At 38.9% G+C, this 17,094-nt stretch overlaps 1 protein-coding gene across 1 annotated transcript; it reads right to left on the minus strand.

Moving 5' to 3' along the window:
* Positions 1-799: 799 nt before the first annotated feature.
* On the minus strand, positions 800-16,239 carry LOC149823317 (U-box domain-containing protein 13-like). Its single transcript, XM_090018777.1, has 4 exons — positions 15,352-16,239; positions 2,889-3,005; positions 2,368-2,799; positions 800-2,093 (listed from the first exon to the last, which is right to left on the minus strand). The coding sequence occupies exons 1-4, from the start codon at positions 15,631-15,633 to the stop codon at positions 990-992; spliced, it is 1,935 nt and encodes a 644-aa protein (XP_089874903.1). The 5' UTR covers positions 15,634-16,239; the 3' UTR covers positions 800-989.
* Between the last annotated feature and the right edge of the window lie 855 nt (positions 16,240-17,094).

A 17,094-nucleotide genomic window follows, 5' to 3' on the forward strand; every position in this document is an offset into this window, starting at 1 on the left:
AAGCCAAAGCTGTACTCCCTGTTGGACAAATGGGACCTAAGGTTATTACATCAATGAGCTCACAAGTGAGGTGGTTTTCCTTGGTTATCCCCAAAAAAACAAACAAAACTATGATGTGAATACTAGGCTTTTAATATGTTATTGATTGCAGTGGGTAACTGATATTCATTCTATTTATCACCTTTCCTTTTATTTGGCGCCAGCATCCTTGGTTAAGTTTAGCTCTTTTCTCATGAATTATATTTTTAGTTTCAAGAAACTTTTCTCTAACTGTATATCACATGGTTTCATAAAATCTTTATGATTTCCATAATCTATATTGAGCAAGTTTTGCTCCAAAAAAAAAAAACTTGTTCAGTGTATCATATTCAATACTAGTAGGAAGAGAACTCGACTTGGTATTGTTAAGATAGAAGAGAAAACCACAAAAAAGAGAAGCAGAACTAACTTGACATGGTACGGGTCAACCTGTTCTTCCAGCACCAAAGATCTTACAATTGGAAGAACTCTTAAATAAGCACCTTGAAGCTTCTCTTAATTTGATTGATTTATTTATTCCTGTTTTACATGCAAAGGAGGACATAAATATAAATGTAGACAAAAATTGCCTCGTAGGACTTGGTAACTGTCCCAAAAATGCCAAAGAAAAAGAAATATATTCCTTTTTTTCGTCTGCCTCGTTTCTAAATTATCCAAATCATAACTACCATGTTGAATTCACAAATTAAGCAATTCAACTTGTATATTCTCAATAAAGAATTATTCAACAACTCTAAACAACTAACAAAGTTGAGAAAGATTATATAAGAGACTCACTCCTTTTTATATTTTTGCCACAGCAAAAAAGAAAAAACAACTACAAATACATCTCATTAATAAATCACAGCCACCGACATGGAAGCAGAGATGCCCTTCCACCTCTACTACATAAGATTAGAATACATTAAAAGAATCAAATATCACCAATTATAGTTGTATAGTAATAAGGATCAGTGTTGCTCCAGATGTTCTTGCTGTTGATGTTGGTGTTCTTGTTGAACTTGTTGCTGCTGTTTATCAAGCCTGGTCATTTGTTCTATTAGTGCAGCAGCCTTCCGCTTGGCCCTTGGTGTCCCATTGTGTGCCAATTCCATCAATGGTACATTTGCTCCTATCTCACACGCTTCGGCCAAATGAGGATTAGCATCCCCTGTGCAAAGTACCAGCAACACAGCTGCTGCATTTTCCTTGTTTCTTGGTGATCCATTGCTTATCACCTCCACTAGAATATTTACTGCCCCTGCTGCAGCCCCAATTGCTGCCCTACCCTCATGGTGGCTCACAAGTATTGCCATTATTGCTATAGCTTCATCCACCATCCTTCCTTCCATAACCATTTCCATTAGTGTCTCCACCACCCCAGCTCTCACTGCTTTCCCCTTGTTTCCCTGAAATATACACAAGTTAAAAAGTGCAGTAGCTGCATCTTTCTTCCCCCTATGACTCCCCTCTCTTAGTAATTCTACTAGTGCTGGAATGGCCCCTGCAGTACAACCAATCATCACCTTGTTCTCATCAACAACTGACAAACTAAATAGTGTAGCTGCTGCATTTTCTCTTGCTTCCATGCTCCCCCTGCGTAGGACCTCAACCACACCTGAAACGGCTCCTTCGGTTGCCATGATCAAGCCCTTGTTGTTCTCACATATTGACAGGTTTAGTAAGGCAGTTACTGCATGCTCCTGGGTACGTGGGTCTGAGGATGAAGTGAGGAGACCGACAAGAACAGGAATTGCTCCAGCATTGGCAATGCAGATTCGGTTGTCAGTATTACGCTTGGCCAAGAGGCGAAGCTCACCAGCAGCAGCTCGCTGATCATCTGAGTCAGGTAAAGAGAGATTGGAAATGAGAACATCAATAGCTGCTCGATCAGCAGAGCCTGTTGCAGAGGGGCGCTTTGGCGGCTCGATGCCATGTGACTCACACCACTGTGCTATTAAGCTCCGAAGGGCATAATTTGGGGTAAGAATGGTGTGAGGGAGCGTTTGTTGTGACTTTGGACATGTCTCATGCCCAGCATCTAGCCACTTCTGGATGGAAGACCGATCATATGTCTGCAAAACCACCGTGTTGATTATTTCCTACTTCAAACCTGAGATATAATTTGGTCATTAAGAGAGCAAAATTGTGCAGCAACTTGAAGATAGTGGATGGACCAAGAACAAGTGGCAAACATCTTAAGAAAATGTCTTAAATTCAAGCTCGTGAAATAAAGAAGAAAACATTATAAAGAAATAAATTTTAAATGATACAGTGGAAAAAGAAAAAGAAAAAGTGGAAGAGGAAAACATTCATCATAAAGAAATGCATTTAAAATGATATTCAGACCTGTCCAGTGGCAACAATGACTGGGTCTCTCATCAATTCCAAAGATATTGGACAGCGAAAATCATCTGGTATGATGGGCGATGGGAGGTCTTCTTCACATGAAGTAGGATTCTTCTCTGCAACAGGATCACTCATTTCTGGATTTTGGCTCTGCACAAAGTCATTAATTTTCCTCAATAAAGCTGACATCTTTTCCAGGCTCCCATCTGGATCTCCACTGGCAATAACCATCTCCTGTAAAGCCAATGACTCTGGTTTCAGCTCTGATATGGTTGAGAGCTGCAACTTTTCTGTCAGCCGCTCCATTATAGCAGGATCAACATCTACATTGTTATTTTGGTCATAGAGAGATAAGAGATCTGCATAAAGCTCACTATCAAATGCATCAACCCGTTCTTTGGCTCGCCTAAATTGAGAATGCACAAGCTCAGCCTACGCATAAAAGAAAAAAAGTAAAACAAATCACTTGGATACCATATGTAAGTCTTACTGAAGAATGCACAAAGTGATTAAGGTTCTACCTGTTCTCTAACTTCATCTGATATGTCAAGCTTATCATAGGAAATAGCACTCAGAGCCTGCTCCAATTGGTCATTCACTTTCTGAAGTCTGTTCATCATTTCTTCCCTTTTTATGACCTATATATAAGCATGCACAGAAAGCTAGTTTCAAGTTAAAAGAAAAAAACACAAGATACTAAACTAGATGATTACCACAAGAATTTCCCCAATAGATTTCTGCATTCAATATGAAAATGCCACAGTGAATCATGTTTGCAAATTCATGCAGCTGAGGCCTTTCACGAATGCTACTGTATAGCATGAAAAAGCTAAGGAGCTAAAAGTTAATTAAATGAACCAAGACATAGCTAAACATTACAAGAAACTTCACCAGACAAATCTGAGACAATTGAATCGATGCAGGCATGCACTCTATATCAAATTACCATTACAAAAGGCTTCAGTAGACAAATATGAGAATTGAAGCAACCCAAGCATAGTCTCTCAAACAGGACTCAATGCGACTAAGCCCAACATAAACTGCCAATATGATTGACAAAAAACTCGGGGACTTATTTGACAAAAGCATATTAGGCAATTCATCTTTTTTGTTTCATGGTCACAAGCTCTAACCCATGTGATTTTAACTGTTACGGCAGTCATGGACCTGTATTCGGCCTTTGTGCTTTATCTGGCTACTGCTTTCTGTTTCCTACTACAAAAAATTAGATTTCCACCAATAAAAACACACTAGCCCAGTACCGACCTTCTCTCATCAAGATCACCAACCCAATTTGCATATGAATAAGCTAGAATAGTCAAAACATCTTCTCCACTTGAACTTTTCTATAAAGCAAATCATCTCCTATGGTGCCCTTCAAATACCTCAAAATCCTTTTTATGGCCTCCATATGTGAAACACTTGATTGACTGCAAAAACAATATCAGGTCGAGTGAAGGTCAGATATTGCAACATACTAGCTATGCTTCTGCACTGAGTTGGATCTTCATATATTTCTCCAACATTTGCACTCAACCTTTGATGGATGGGAGTAGGAGTTAACATGGGTTTGCAATCCTTCAACTTTGTTTTAGTGAGTAGTATTTGTGTTGGGTCAATATAAGGTTGTCATGCTTTTTGTCTACCTCAACCCTAAGAAAATGCCTAAACACACCAAGATCTTTCATTTTAACTTCCTGCTCAATAACTCCTTAACTTCATTAATATGTTGATCAAAATTCTTAGTGATGATGATAACATCCACATATATAAGAAGCAAGGTAATGAAACTCTCCTTTGAAAAAAAAACAAAGAATCATCTAATGGGCGATAGAACTCATACCTTTGAATTTCTAAAGAAAAGCTATCAAACCAAGATCGCAAAGCTTGCTTTAGGCCATAAATTGTTTTCTTTAGCCTGCACACGTGTTCTTGGATCATTCTCACCATATTCTGGTGGTTCCTCCATATATACTTCCTCATTCAAATCTCCATGTAAGAAAACATTTTTGACATCTAGCTTATTCAATTTTCATCCATAATCAACCGTCAGAGACAGGATAATGCAAATTGTCCCCATCTTACAAAATGTTTCTTCGTAATCCTTACCATATTCCTGCGTGAATCCTGTTGCAACCAGCCTTGCTTTATATCTCTCAATGGTGCCATTAGATTTATATTTTATCTTATAAACCCATTTTGATCCAACCACATTCTTGTCATGTGACATCTTGACAACTTCCTAGGTTTGACACTCATATAAGGCCTCATTTCTTCGTTGATAGCTTCAGTCCATCTGTTGGATTTCACAACATGATGGAACATTTTAGGCTCTTCTTGTCTCTCAATTTGAGTCAGAAAGACTTGGAAATCAACACTAAAATTCTCATAAGTCACCCACCTTTTAATAGGTGCCTTACTTTACCCGATCTTCTCAAAGACGTCGGTTGATTGCTATTGTTGACCTTCACATGCTCAGGAATGATGTCCCTTCCATGAGTAACACTTTCCTTGCTTCTTCTTGGATAAACACAGCCCCTTGAATCTGCCAGCATTACCATCCACATTACTTGATTCGTTTTCCAGATCATTGCCCACTTGTGAAGTTTCTTCTACTACCTTATCATGCATGGGCTGTAATGGTGACCCAACTTCTTGATCTGCTACTTTATCATTCACACATGAAAAGAGGCTTGCACTTACAGATGCATGCTTTATTTTCAAATTTATTTTTTTGTGATGCATTCAAAAGACCGTAGGTCATCATAATTTGGGTGATAGCCAAAAAAGTAAAGAATGGAGACTTGATCTAGAGGACTTTCATGGGCAGCCTATTTATAACATGAACTGTTGTGTGAAAAGCCTTTGTCCATAGTTTAATGGGAACATTACTGGCATGTATCATAGACAGACAACTCTCAACAATATGGTGATGCTTTCTTTCAGCAGTGTCATTCTGCTAAGATGTCTACGGGTATGAAACTCTACGATTGATCTCATTATTTTGCAAAAAATCAATAAAATATTTAGACAAATATTCATCACCCCCATCAAATTGAAAATTAAGGATGTTGGGAGAGAATTGATTCCGAACATAGATTTGAAATTTACAAAACAAATTAAACACTTCAGATTTACATTTCATGAAAAAATTCCAAGTATAACGAGAATAATCAAGATTACGTAATATTGATTGCCAGAAAATGAAGTATTTGGAGTGGGGCCCCAAGCATCAAAACGAATGATTTCAAATGATTTTAAAGCTCTCTTATTGTACGAATTAAATGGAAGAACATGACTCTTGCATACTTGACAACTAAAGTAAATGTGATTATTAGTTTTTTGACTCAAGACTTAGGTATCAGATTACTCAAAATCAATCTCTCAACAAAAGCACAACTACAATAGCCTAACCAACTGTGCCAAACATTTGCTTATTGAACTTGGACAAACTAAAGATGCATGCTGAAAAGGATGGTAAGAGCTTTGAATCAAACTCCAACCAAGCATAGGCGACAAGAGGATCTTGCTTAAGATATACATATTCCCACGCTATTGTCTTTCAGAGAACGTCTTCTTCGTTCGAATGTCCTTAACATACACAAAAGAGAGGGTGAATTCAACGTAAGAATTGGTATCATCAATTGAATAGAATGTTGGGAGCACATAGAACATTTGACAATTGAATAGAATTAGATTTAGACAAAGGAACTGACACTCTTTCAGAATGGGTTATGGGGTAACGAGTATTGTCTCTAGTAATAATATTGTTTCTACCAAAATATGAGAACAGTTTAGAGAACTTACCCACATCACCGGTGACATGACTTGTTGCACCCAAATCGATATACCATACTCCTTGTTCATTTTGTTTAGAACTCAACCATGCTAATACTGCCAATAAAAGCTCTTTATCTGGACAAGTCTGAGAACTACTGTTCTAACCCTAGTTATTTTATTACCCCTTGCTCTTAACCTCAAGATTGTATCGGGGATCATCCTTAAACCAGCAATTTGCCTTTACATGTCCTCTCTTCTTATATATGTAGCATGTGGGTATATTTCTACCTACATTATTGTTTGAAAGAGACACTATATGGTACGGAATGTTGGGCTGCCAAGAGACATCATATTCAAAAAATAAGTGTAGCTGAGATGCGTATGCTTAGATGGATGTGTGGAAATACAATAAAAGATAAGATTCAGAACAAGAAGATACGTAAGAAGGTAGGCGTTGCACCCATTGAAAATAAGATGAGAGAGAATCATTTACGGTGGTTTGGACATATTCGGCGAAGGCCTAATGATGCTCCAGTTAGAAGGATGGAGAAATGGGAAAATATATTAGTTAAAAGAGGTTGGGGTAGGCCTAGGAAGACATGGATGGAGATGATAGGAAAGGATATGAATGCTTTGAACCTCATCGAGGACATGGCATTGGATAGAAATGATTGGAGGAGAAGGATTCATGTGGAAGACCCAGAATGATTTTCTTTTTTGGTTCATATCGCCGACCCCAATTGTTTTGGGATGAAGGCGTAGTTGTTGTTGTTGTTATTGTATTATTGTTTGCAAGAGGAGTCATATTGAACGTGGGAAGCAGTCCACGACCACCCTGATTACCACCACGACCATGGCCACGTCCTCATCGGGCTCCTCCTTATCCACGCCCTGCAAAAGTACTAGTGACCAAAACTTCATGTGCCTCTGCTTTCCCTCAGTCAACTTCATTAGATGTCCCTTTGAGAGACATCTCATAGTGTAACAACTTTGCCTTCAAATCATCACATGTCTATAAGTTGGATGAGTATTGTAGTGTGGGGGAAAGAACATGGTACTCTAGGCCTAAAGCACACAAGGACTGCTGAATTTTATCTTGATCCTGAACTTCATGTCCAACCAAGGCCAACTGATCAGTGATGTTCTCGATTTTATTGAAATAGTCTAGGATGGACATAGATGGTTCCTTATGAGAAGCTGAAAATATCTCTTCAAATATATTATCCTGGCTTCCGAGATGTGGGAATAGGTTTGAACCAGGCTATTCTATAACTCCATAGAAATGCAGTCATCTGGAACACCAATCAGAACCTCCTACGACAGGATGGAGGTAATATAAGCCATCAAAGTTTGATCATGCTCAATGTAACAAACTCGAGATTTCGGATGGTCCTCGTTATTGTGACAGCCCTTTTGTCATCCTTGTCTTCCTGCACAATAAATTATGGCAGGATGGAAACTTATCCATCCAAGTGACCAGCAAGATCCTGGCTCCTAATGAAAGGAATAATCAGCCTTTTCCAGGTAAGAGAGTTATTCAATTTTTCGAAAACCAGCTGGTTCAAGAAATTAGAAGAAAGAGATGATTAGGTGGAATCCATGGATCATTATGACAACGAAGAATGAATGAAAATACTATATGGAAGAAACCGAAACAAATAATGAAATAGAAATAACTGCACAAATTTGGGAAATAACACTAAATGATATGCCGGGTTTTTTTGCAGATCACCAGAAACAGTATCTGACTATGCTATGATAACAAAAATAATCAAACCCAATCAATATTCAGTATTGATTTGGTGACATACCACTAAAACAAAAGGTGCAAAAATGTGTGGTATGGGAAACGTAAAAGAACCAGCAAGAAAGGATGAGTTTTAAGATCAGAAAAAAAGAAAGAAATGTGAGCGATTTAAGAAGAAATGAGAATAGAGTAGATAAAAGAGAGATTTAGAAAGGTGCGATATAAAGTAAGGACGTGAACAAGATTTAGAAGTAATATAAAGCAAAAAAAAAGAGACGATAGGGAATCACAAAAAACAGTTTTTCTCAATAAGAAGAAGGAAAGAACAATAGAAAAGGAACAGCAGATGATGAAGAAAAGATTAGAAGAAATAAGAAGGGAGAAACAATATATTGAAGAGGAGGAAAAGATCTTGATGGTCACTTAGACTTGGCAATCCCAATCCCTCATATACCATGATAAACTGGAATTTTACCAGAACTCACTACATAGAGAAGAGAAGAGAAGAGGTTGCAAATAGGGGCTGAAGTTGCATGATTCCCAATGTGGGTTGTGCTCTCTTCCTCTTTACCTTCTATATTAAGTGCACAGTTTCTTACATTACAGAAATACCCCTCTTAACAATGAAAAGAATACTGTACAAGAAGGGTAATAAAGAAAACAAACAAAACAAACAATATATGCAACACAGAAATACAATAAGACTGGATCATGGATCCACGATCCAATCCAGACTCCAGCCAGCATATGACGTCTCAATAGTTTCATATTGATTAATTCAATATAAGTGTTTGGTCCTTCAGGATGGATGTGTTACTTATTTTTGCAATTGCAGCATTAGCATCTTTTAGCATGTGCATGCATGCATTGATTGATGCAAAATCACAACCTGGTGAAATAGTTATATCACTTTAGGCATTTAAAAGGCATCATTTGGTGTCATTGAGTAAAGTGGTAATCTATCTTGTGCAATCCTTCAAGGCAAGTGTTTATTGCTCATGCTCTACTCCAGTAAGTACCGAGAATAACTCTTAACCAAGAATCATCATTTGATGACAAAATAATGCATGACTATCTGATGAGTACTCATAGAAAGGAGATGTGCATCACCTTTTCATTGAGATGATGCAAAAACTGCTCTGCAAATTCAAAGTATAAGAGTTTGATGACATAACAACCTTGCTGGAAATTATTCAAAGGAAAAAAACCCTAGGGTAATACCAGTAAAATCCACTAATTAAATAGTAATCAATACAAGAGGTCGTCTTGAGTCAATACAACATAACCCGATGATATAATAATCTGCAAGAGGAATATCCACAGCTAGAGCACCTCCAAAATGAGACCGATATTCTTTCTGATGCATAACTTCATCAAAGATTACCACCAATTGATGATGCTTTCCAACTTTTGAAAGCACTCAAGACCCAAGGCCTCTTTTCCTCAATCTCTTCCTCTTCCTCTTTTCCCTTTCTTCTTGTTGTCATTAAATGTTTCTCCTTAAAGCCTTACTTATAAGCACCTCATCCCTCTATTCTTAGCTGAATTGAACTAGAGTTATTAAGATGATCCTTATCTTGATAAGCTTTTAGAGAAATACATACTAAAACCTTATCTATAATAGCCTTTATGAGACTCCACATGGGTCTAGAAGCCTATTGAGTCTTACATGAGTAGGGCTCCATGCAATCAACAATCTCCCTCTCTAGATCCATCAGGAGGACTTCTCCTTGTCGGGTTCTCTGCCCAGTCCATGTGTTCAAGTGGCACTCATGCTAACCAGGTTTTGCAAAGCTCTTTCTTATCCATCCCTAGGGGCTTGGTCATCATATCTGACATATTACAATTTGTATGAATCTTATCCAATCTTATCATCTAACTCTCAATGACATCTTTGATCTAATGATTTCAAATGTTATATATGCTTTGTCCTGACATGATACATTGCATTCTTGCTCAAGTCTATGAGATTTTGATTATCACAATAGACAACATACTTGTTTTGCTTAAAACTAACTCGTGCAAGAACCACTTCATCTACAACATCTCATTGTCAGCTTCAATAGTGGCAATATATTATGCTTCTGTCATGGAAAGTGCAACACACTTTTGCAACTTAGTCTGCCACGAAATAACTTCCCTTTAAATATAAATAAGTACCCAAAAGTATATACCCTATTGTCAATAAAGAGAAACTCACCATGAGCCTAGAAGGAAGATTGTTGACTGTATGAGAGCCACCCATGTGAGACTCTCCATGGGCTTCTAGACATAAATGGAAGGGTCTCACCAACTTGACTACAAGTTAGACTCTATGATGGAGTTCTCTAAAATCTTATCAACATAAGGATGATGGAGTTCTCTAGAAGCTTATCAAGATAAGAATCATCTTATTAATCCTATCCTAATTCAGTCTAGGAGCCCATAACAAGGCTCTAGAAGAAGGCATTCAACACAACAATAAGATAGAGGGGAAGAGAGAAAACAAAGAGGGAGAGAGGCTGTAGGTCTTGAGTACTCTTAAGAGTCAGCAAAGCATTTTCGCTGGCAGCAACCTTCGGCAAACTTCAGCATTAGAAAAAAGGTCGGTATCATACCAAAATTACCCTACTCTAATTATTCTCTTGTAAATCATTGCATCCTCAAGTTAAGTCATATTTATCCGAGACAACCTTTTGCATTTATCATTTACTTAATTGATTTTATCAGTATTACCCCGTGGTCTTCTCCTTCGAGCAGAATGGTTTCTTCACCTAAATTTTTGCCTTGTGGCTTTGGTTGGCTTGCATATTTATGTTGTGGTGTGTTATTTCCCATGATTACATATAAACAGGAAGGCAACAAACTAGGTCTTTTTGTTTCATAAGTAAACATCAAAGAATATTTTGAAAAGTAACAAAGATTGGTTTAGTAATTTCAGTTTGATAAAAATAAAATAACAACAACAACAACTACGCCTTCATCCCAAAACAATTGGGGTCGGCGATATGAACCAAAAAAGAAAATCATTATGGGTCTTCAACATGAATCCTTCTCCTCCATTCATTTCTATCCAATGCCATGTCCTCGGTGAGGTTCAAAGCATTCATATCCTTTCTTATCACCTCCATCCATGTCTTCCTAGGCCTACCCTGACCTCTTTTAACTAATATATTTTCCCATTTCTCCGTCCTTCTAACTAGAGCATCATTAGGCCTCCGTCGAATATGTCCAAACCACCGTAAACGATTCTCTCTCATCTTATTTTCAATGGGTGCAACGCCTACCTTCTTACGTATTTCCTTATTCTGAATCTTATCTTTTATTGTATTTCCACACATCCATCTCAGCATACGCATCTCAGCTACACTCATTTTTTGAATATGATGTCTCTTGGCAGCCCAACATTCCGTACTATATAGTAAAGTGGGCCTAATAGTCGTCCTATAAAACTTTCCCTTCAACCGCAATGGCATTCTACGATCGCACAACACTCCAGTTGCACTCTTCCATTTCATCCACCCAACCTTTATCCTATGATTTACATCTCCATCAATTTCTCCATACTTTTGAATGATAGATCCCAAATATTTGAAAGAATCATCCACCGGTATTTCGTGCTCACCAAGCTTCACTACACTCCCATCACTACTTCGTTGCTTACTAAATCGACATTCCATGTATTCTGTCTTACTCAACTTAAAACCTCTTGCTTCCAATGTCTGTCTCCATAATTCTAACTTAGCATTAACCCCAGCTCTAGACTCATCAATCAAAACAATATCATCAGCAAACAACATACACCACGGCACATTTTCTTGAATTGATCTCGTAAGCTCATCCATCACTATAGTAAATAGGAAAGGGCTTAAAGCAGATCCTTGATGTAACCCAACCGTTATAGGAAAATTGGTTGTCACCCCTCCACAAGTGCGGACATTGGTTACTACTCCTTCATACATATCTTTAATTATACTAATGTACTTGAGAGAAACACCTTTCTTCATCATTGTCCACCAGAGAACGTCCCTAGGTACTCTATCATAAGCCTTCTCCAAATCAATAAAAACCATATGCAAATCTTTGTTTCTCTCTCTATTTCTCTCAATAAGTTGTCTAAGAAGATGTATAGCTTCCATAGTTGATCTTCCAGGCATAAAACCAAATTGATTCTCCGATATCATGACAATCTTCCTCAACCTAGACTCAATCACCCTCTCCCAAAGTTTCATAGTATGACTCATGAGTTTTATACCACGATAGTTTGTGCAATCTTGTATATCACCCTTATTCTTATATAGAGGCACCAAAGTACTCTTCCTCCACTCATTAGGCATCTTATTTGTCCGCCAAATCTTGTTAAAAAGATTTGTCAACCATTCTAAACCTTTCTCTCCCAAGCATTTTCAAGCCTCGATAGGTATACCATCTGGGCCAACTGCCCTTCTTGATTTCATTTTCTTCAAAGCCTCTGCAATTTCTTTCTTTTGAATCTTGCGCATGAAGTCATGATTCATCTCATGAAAAGGAATTGAAAAGTCTCCAAGATCCTGAGCATGACTTTCATTAAATAGCTTATCAAAATAATCTTTCCATATCTCCTTAATCTCCTCATCTTTGACTAAAACCCTTTGTGTTTCATCTTTGATACATCTAACCATACCCAGATCCCTCGATTTCCTATCTCTCATCTTTGCAAGCCTATAAATATCCTTCTCACCCTCTTTGGTATCCAACTTGTCATAAACATCCTTATATACCTTATCCCTCGCGTTCCGAACTACTTTTTTAGCTTCCTTCTTTGCTATCATATACTTCTCCAAATTCTCATTATCACGATTTTTACTTAGATTTCTATAATACTCTCTTTTAACCTTAATAGCTAATTTGACATCTTTGTTCCACCACGATGTATCATTACCTAGCGGTGCACCGCCTTTAGACTCACCCAATACCTCCTTAGCCACCTTTCTCATGCCACCCGCTATCTTATTCCACATAGATTCTGAATCCTCCTCGAGACACCAATCAACTTCCTTAACTACCCGCTCTACAAACATTCCTTGTTTAGCTTCTTTCAGTGCCCACTACTTAATTCTAGGATCTATCATAGGATAAAAATAAAATAAAAAAGTGACAAATAGGTTTTCAAAAATTATCACCACTTTAGCGTCAGTTTGGATATATATAAGATTTTAACACAGTAGTTTCACTCATTGATTCTTACTCCCACAAGCATTTTAATATAAATGATAATTTTACAATTAAGCTTTTGGTTGAGATGAAAATCATGAAATTAACTAAATAGTCTTGGGTGTTGATTTGAAAAAGAAGCACCAAAAGAAAAAAAACAAGCAATGTTGTTAAAAATGCGCCTCAAGGCGCGCCTCGCCTCGAGGTGCGGCCCTTTGTGCCTTGAGGCACACCTTACCCATGGTGCATGCCTCATGCGCTATGAGGCGTATGCCTCATTTGATTTAGGTCAAATGGGGGCCACCCATTTGACCCAAATTTGGGGCGAGCCCGACCCTTATTAGGGTTGATCCCTCTCTTCTTTGTTTCTATCGTTGCTCAATCCTCTCTCACTCGTCTCTTGTCTCTCGTCTCTCCCTCCTCTCTCCTTGCTCCATCCTCCCTCTTGCTCGTCTCCCATCTCTCGCTCTCGTCTCTTACTCTCTCGTCTCTCATACATGCAGTAGAAAAAAGGAAGAAAAAGAAGATGAAGAAGAAGAAGGTACTTCTTCTTTCCCTCTCTCGCTGCTCACTCTCTCGTCTCTTCTTCCTCTCACTTCTTTCTCTCTCCCCCTCTTCGTTTTTTCATAGTGTTTGGCTGACCCTTTTGATATTGTGTTTGGTGAAGATAAATGGATTTTAGGGCTTTAAATTAGAGGCTTTTGTGTGTTTGTTTTTTTTGTGTGTTTGTTAATATTTTGGCATTCTATTGTATATATACATGCAAAAATGTGTTGGCTGACCATTTTAATATAGTGTTAGGTGAAGATAAATGGATTTTAGGGCTTTAAATTAAGGGTTTTTATGTGTTTGTTAATATTATTGCATTATTTTGTATGTTTGTTAATTTTTTGGCATTCTATTGCATATATACATGCAAAAAATGTGTTGGCTGACCCTTTTGATAGTGTTTGGTGAAGATAAATGAATTTTTGGCATTTCTTTTATTTATTTGTATTTTTAGATATTTTTTAAAGTTTTGAAAAAAAGGTATTTGAGGCCTACGCTTTACGCCTCGCCTGTTTTCGGTGGAGCGCTACGCTATGCCTCAATGCTTTTCACAACATTGAAAGCAAGGCATGAATTATACAGTATGCAAATGTAAATCAATGTAAATAGCCAATGCATTCACTAAAAGGCATGTCTTATAAGTTCGCTATAGCAAAAAATAGTTTTCATCAGCAAACTAAACCAAATGCATGTCAAGGGCACAGTATTGATGAGGAATAACAAAAGCATCGAGCAAATATGAGCTAAAGGTAGTCCTGAAGAACTTTGAGGATGAAAGAAGAAAGAGAAATATAGAGGCATTGCATGCAAATGACTGACATTGGCAACCAATCTAGAAACTTAAACATTGCCTTAAACAGCAACTGAACTTCAACTAGAATAGAAAAATGAAGGAACATTGTCACTGCATGCTTCATGTTTCATGCCACAGTAATCTATCGTGTAACTATTCCAGGTAAGATATCATGCAGAAGATTGGCAGAATACTTAACACCAAGTAATGCTAACCACCGACGTTCAGAAGTTGTGCATAAAACTTGGCTAATGTCCACGCACTCAGTGGATATCTAGTTTTTCACTTGAGCCCATGGTGTTTTCCAGACTTTTCCTAGTTCTCCAAATCCTATTTTTAGTTTATTATAGCTTGGTAATTCATGTCTGACCCTCATACGACACATGAATAAGAATCATAATCTTCTCCAAAATTAAGACTTTCCTTAACACAACACTACCATGTCCAAGCACGAGACCTACATCACAAATAGGTGAACTGCCACTCTAGTTTTGTCAACAGGAAAATCTAATTTATACTCCAAAAGCTGGGTTTTCCCATCTTTTTATCCCTCCAAAAACTGGGTTTTTCCCATCTTTTTGATACCCAAATTCCTAAAAAATTTCACCAAACACAAACCTTGTAAAACAATTCCCAATGAAGCATTCCGGCTATAATTTTCAAAGAACAAAAAACTCAAAGTAGTCCTGTTTTTTTAAATCAAACACAACCAAACGGAGGAATCGGATGCTGTTGGACGAAACTACCCCCACATTCCAAACCAATTCCGATAGAATCGTTCACCAAATCCTTGTCAAAACATAATCACCAACAAGGGTGTGTCTTCGCCAATCGTGAAAGGAAAAATCTGATTTTCATAGAATTTTCCTTCCAAAGGAAGGAAAGGACGAAAATTTGCCAAACAGGAAGAAAAGAGGAGGTGGGGAGGAAGGAAAAACTTTACCATGAAGAGCTTGCTGGCTCTGCTGCCGAAGGTGAGGAGGTCGCGCGCGGACTCGAGTCCCTGCCGCATCAAGGCGATGCCCTCCGCCGCCAGCGGCGGCGGGGCGGCGCCATCGCTGACGTCCTCGAGCAAGGGGGAGAGGAGCCTGACCCTCCGGCCGAGGCCGACGAATTCCCGGCGGAAGGAAGGGGCGCCGCCCCGGAAATCCGACATCCCCAATATCTCCCTCGCCATCGCCATCAGCGACTCCACCTCCTCCCTTCCGCTTCCACCATCCCCCATCTCTCTCTCTCTCTCTCTCTCTCTCTCTCTCTCTCTCTCTCTCTCTCTCTCTCTCTCTCTCTCTGTGTGTGTGTGTGTGTGTGTGTGCGGGGGGGGGGGGGGGAATCTAAGAAAATGGAGAGTTTTGGGGGACCTTTGGAGTTCTAGAAATCGATTTTTACACCTCTTTCTCTCCCTCTCTGGGGAAATCGAAGAAAAATGATTTTTTTGGGATCTTTGGAGTTATAGAAATCGAATTTCACACCTCTCTCTCTCTCTCTCTCTCTCTCTCTCTCTCTCTCTCTCTCTGCCTGCGTCTGGGGAAAATCGAAAGAAAAGAGTTTTTCGGGATCTCTAGAGTTCTTGAAATTGGGATGCACCTGCCTCTCTCTCTCTCTCTCTCTCTCTCTCTCTCCGAGTGGGGAAAATCGAAGAAGAGTTTTTTTGGGGATCTATGGAGTTCTAGAAATCGGATAGGATTACACGATTTAGTTTTGCTTCCTCTCTCTCTCTCTCTCTCAGGGGGGGGCAAATCGAAGAAAAATAATTTTTCGGGATCTGTGAAATTCTGGAAATCGAGACGGATTAATACTGGATTCTTCCTTTGGAGAAGAAAGAAAGAGACGAAGTATTCACGCGTCTCCTTCTCTCCTCTTTTCTCTGTTTTAAGTTGACGCCTTGAGTCTCTTGACCAACCACGCCACGCTCTTCTTTCTCGTTTCTTCTCTCTCAACTCGGCGATTTTTTCATCCGAGGAATTCCCATGTGACCACGCTAAGGAGGAGGGGACTGGAAATGATTCTGCTTCCCATATTTGACAAATAGCCACCCAACTTTGTATGATAATTTCTGGAAATCATTTAATATTTGAAATATTACATTTAACTACCTATTTTTTTAATAATGTACCACTACGTACTTGCTTCAGTCTGTCAGTTTCAGTTGAATTAAGCAATGGTTGAAAACTAACCATATTCGGTTAACTTGATAAAATATCAATATTGCCCTTCTCTACATTTTTTTAAAATGAAAAAAATGAGTCCAACACATAGTGACAAATATCGCGAGATTTATAAAAATCTTGCCATAATATTAGGGATGGCAGTGGGGTGGGGCGGGGGACAAGGTTTCCACCCCTGCCCCGCCACAAAATTTTATCCTCCACCCCCGCCCCGCCTCCGCGGCAGGGATGGATTTTATCCTCCACCCCGGCCTCCGTCCCCGTTTCATACTCTTCATCCTCGGTCCAAACGGGGATGAGGCGGGGCGGGGAAAAGTGCATGTTCACCCCCGCCCCGCCTCCGCGGCGGGGATGGATTTTATCCTCCACCCCCACCTCCATCCCCGTTTCATACCCTTCATCCCCGGTCCAAACGGGGCGAGGCGGGGTGGGGCCCCGCTTTCCCCCGGTCCACTACCATCCCTACATAATATCCCAAAAAATTGCCTGAAAGTTTAAAACGGTAATTTCTTGCAAGATTT

Source organism: Nuphar pumila, chromosome 10, assembly GCF_984573655.1.
Source record: "Nuphar pumila chromosome 10, dmNupPumi1.hap1.1, whole genome shotgun sequence".
Taxonomy (NCBI): Eukaryota; Viridiplantae; Streptophyta; class Magnoliopsida; order Nymphaeales; family Nymphaeaceae; genus Nuphar; species Nuphar pumila.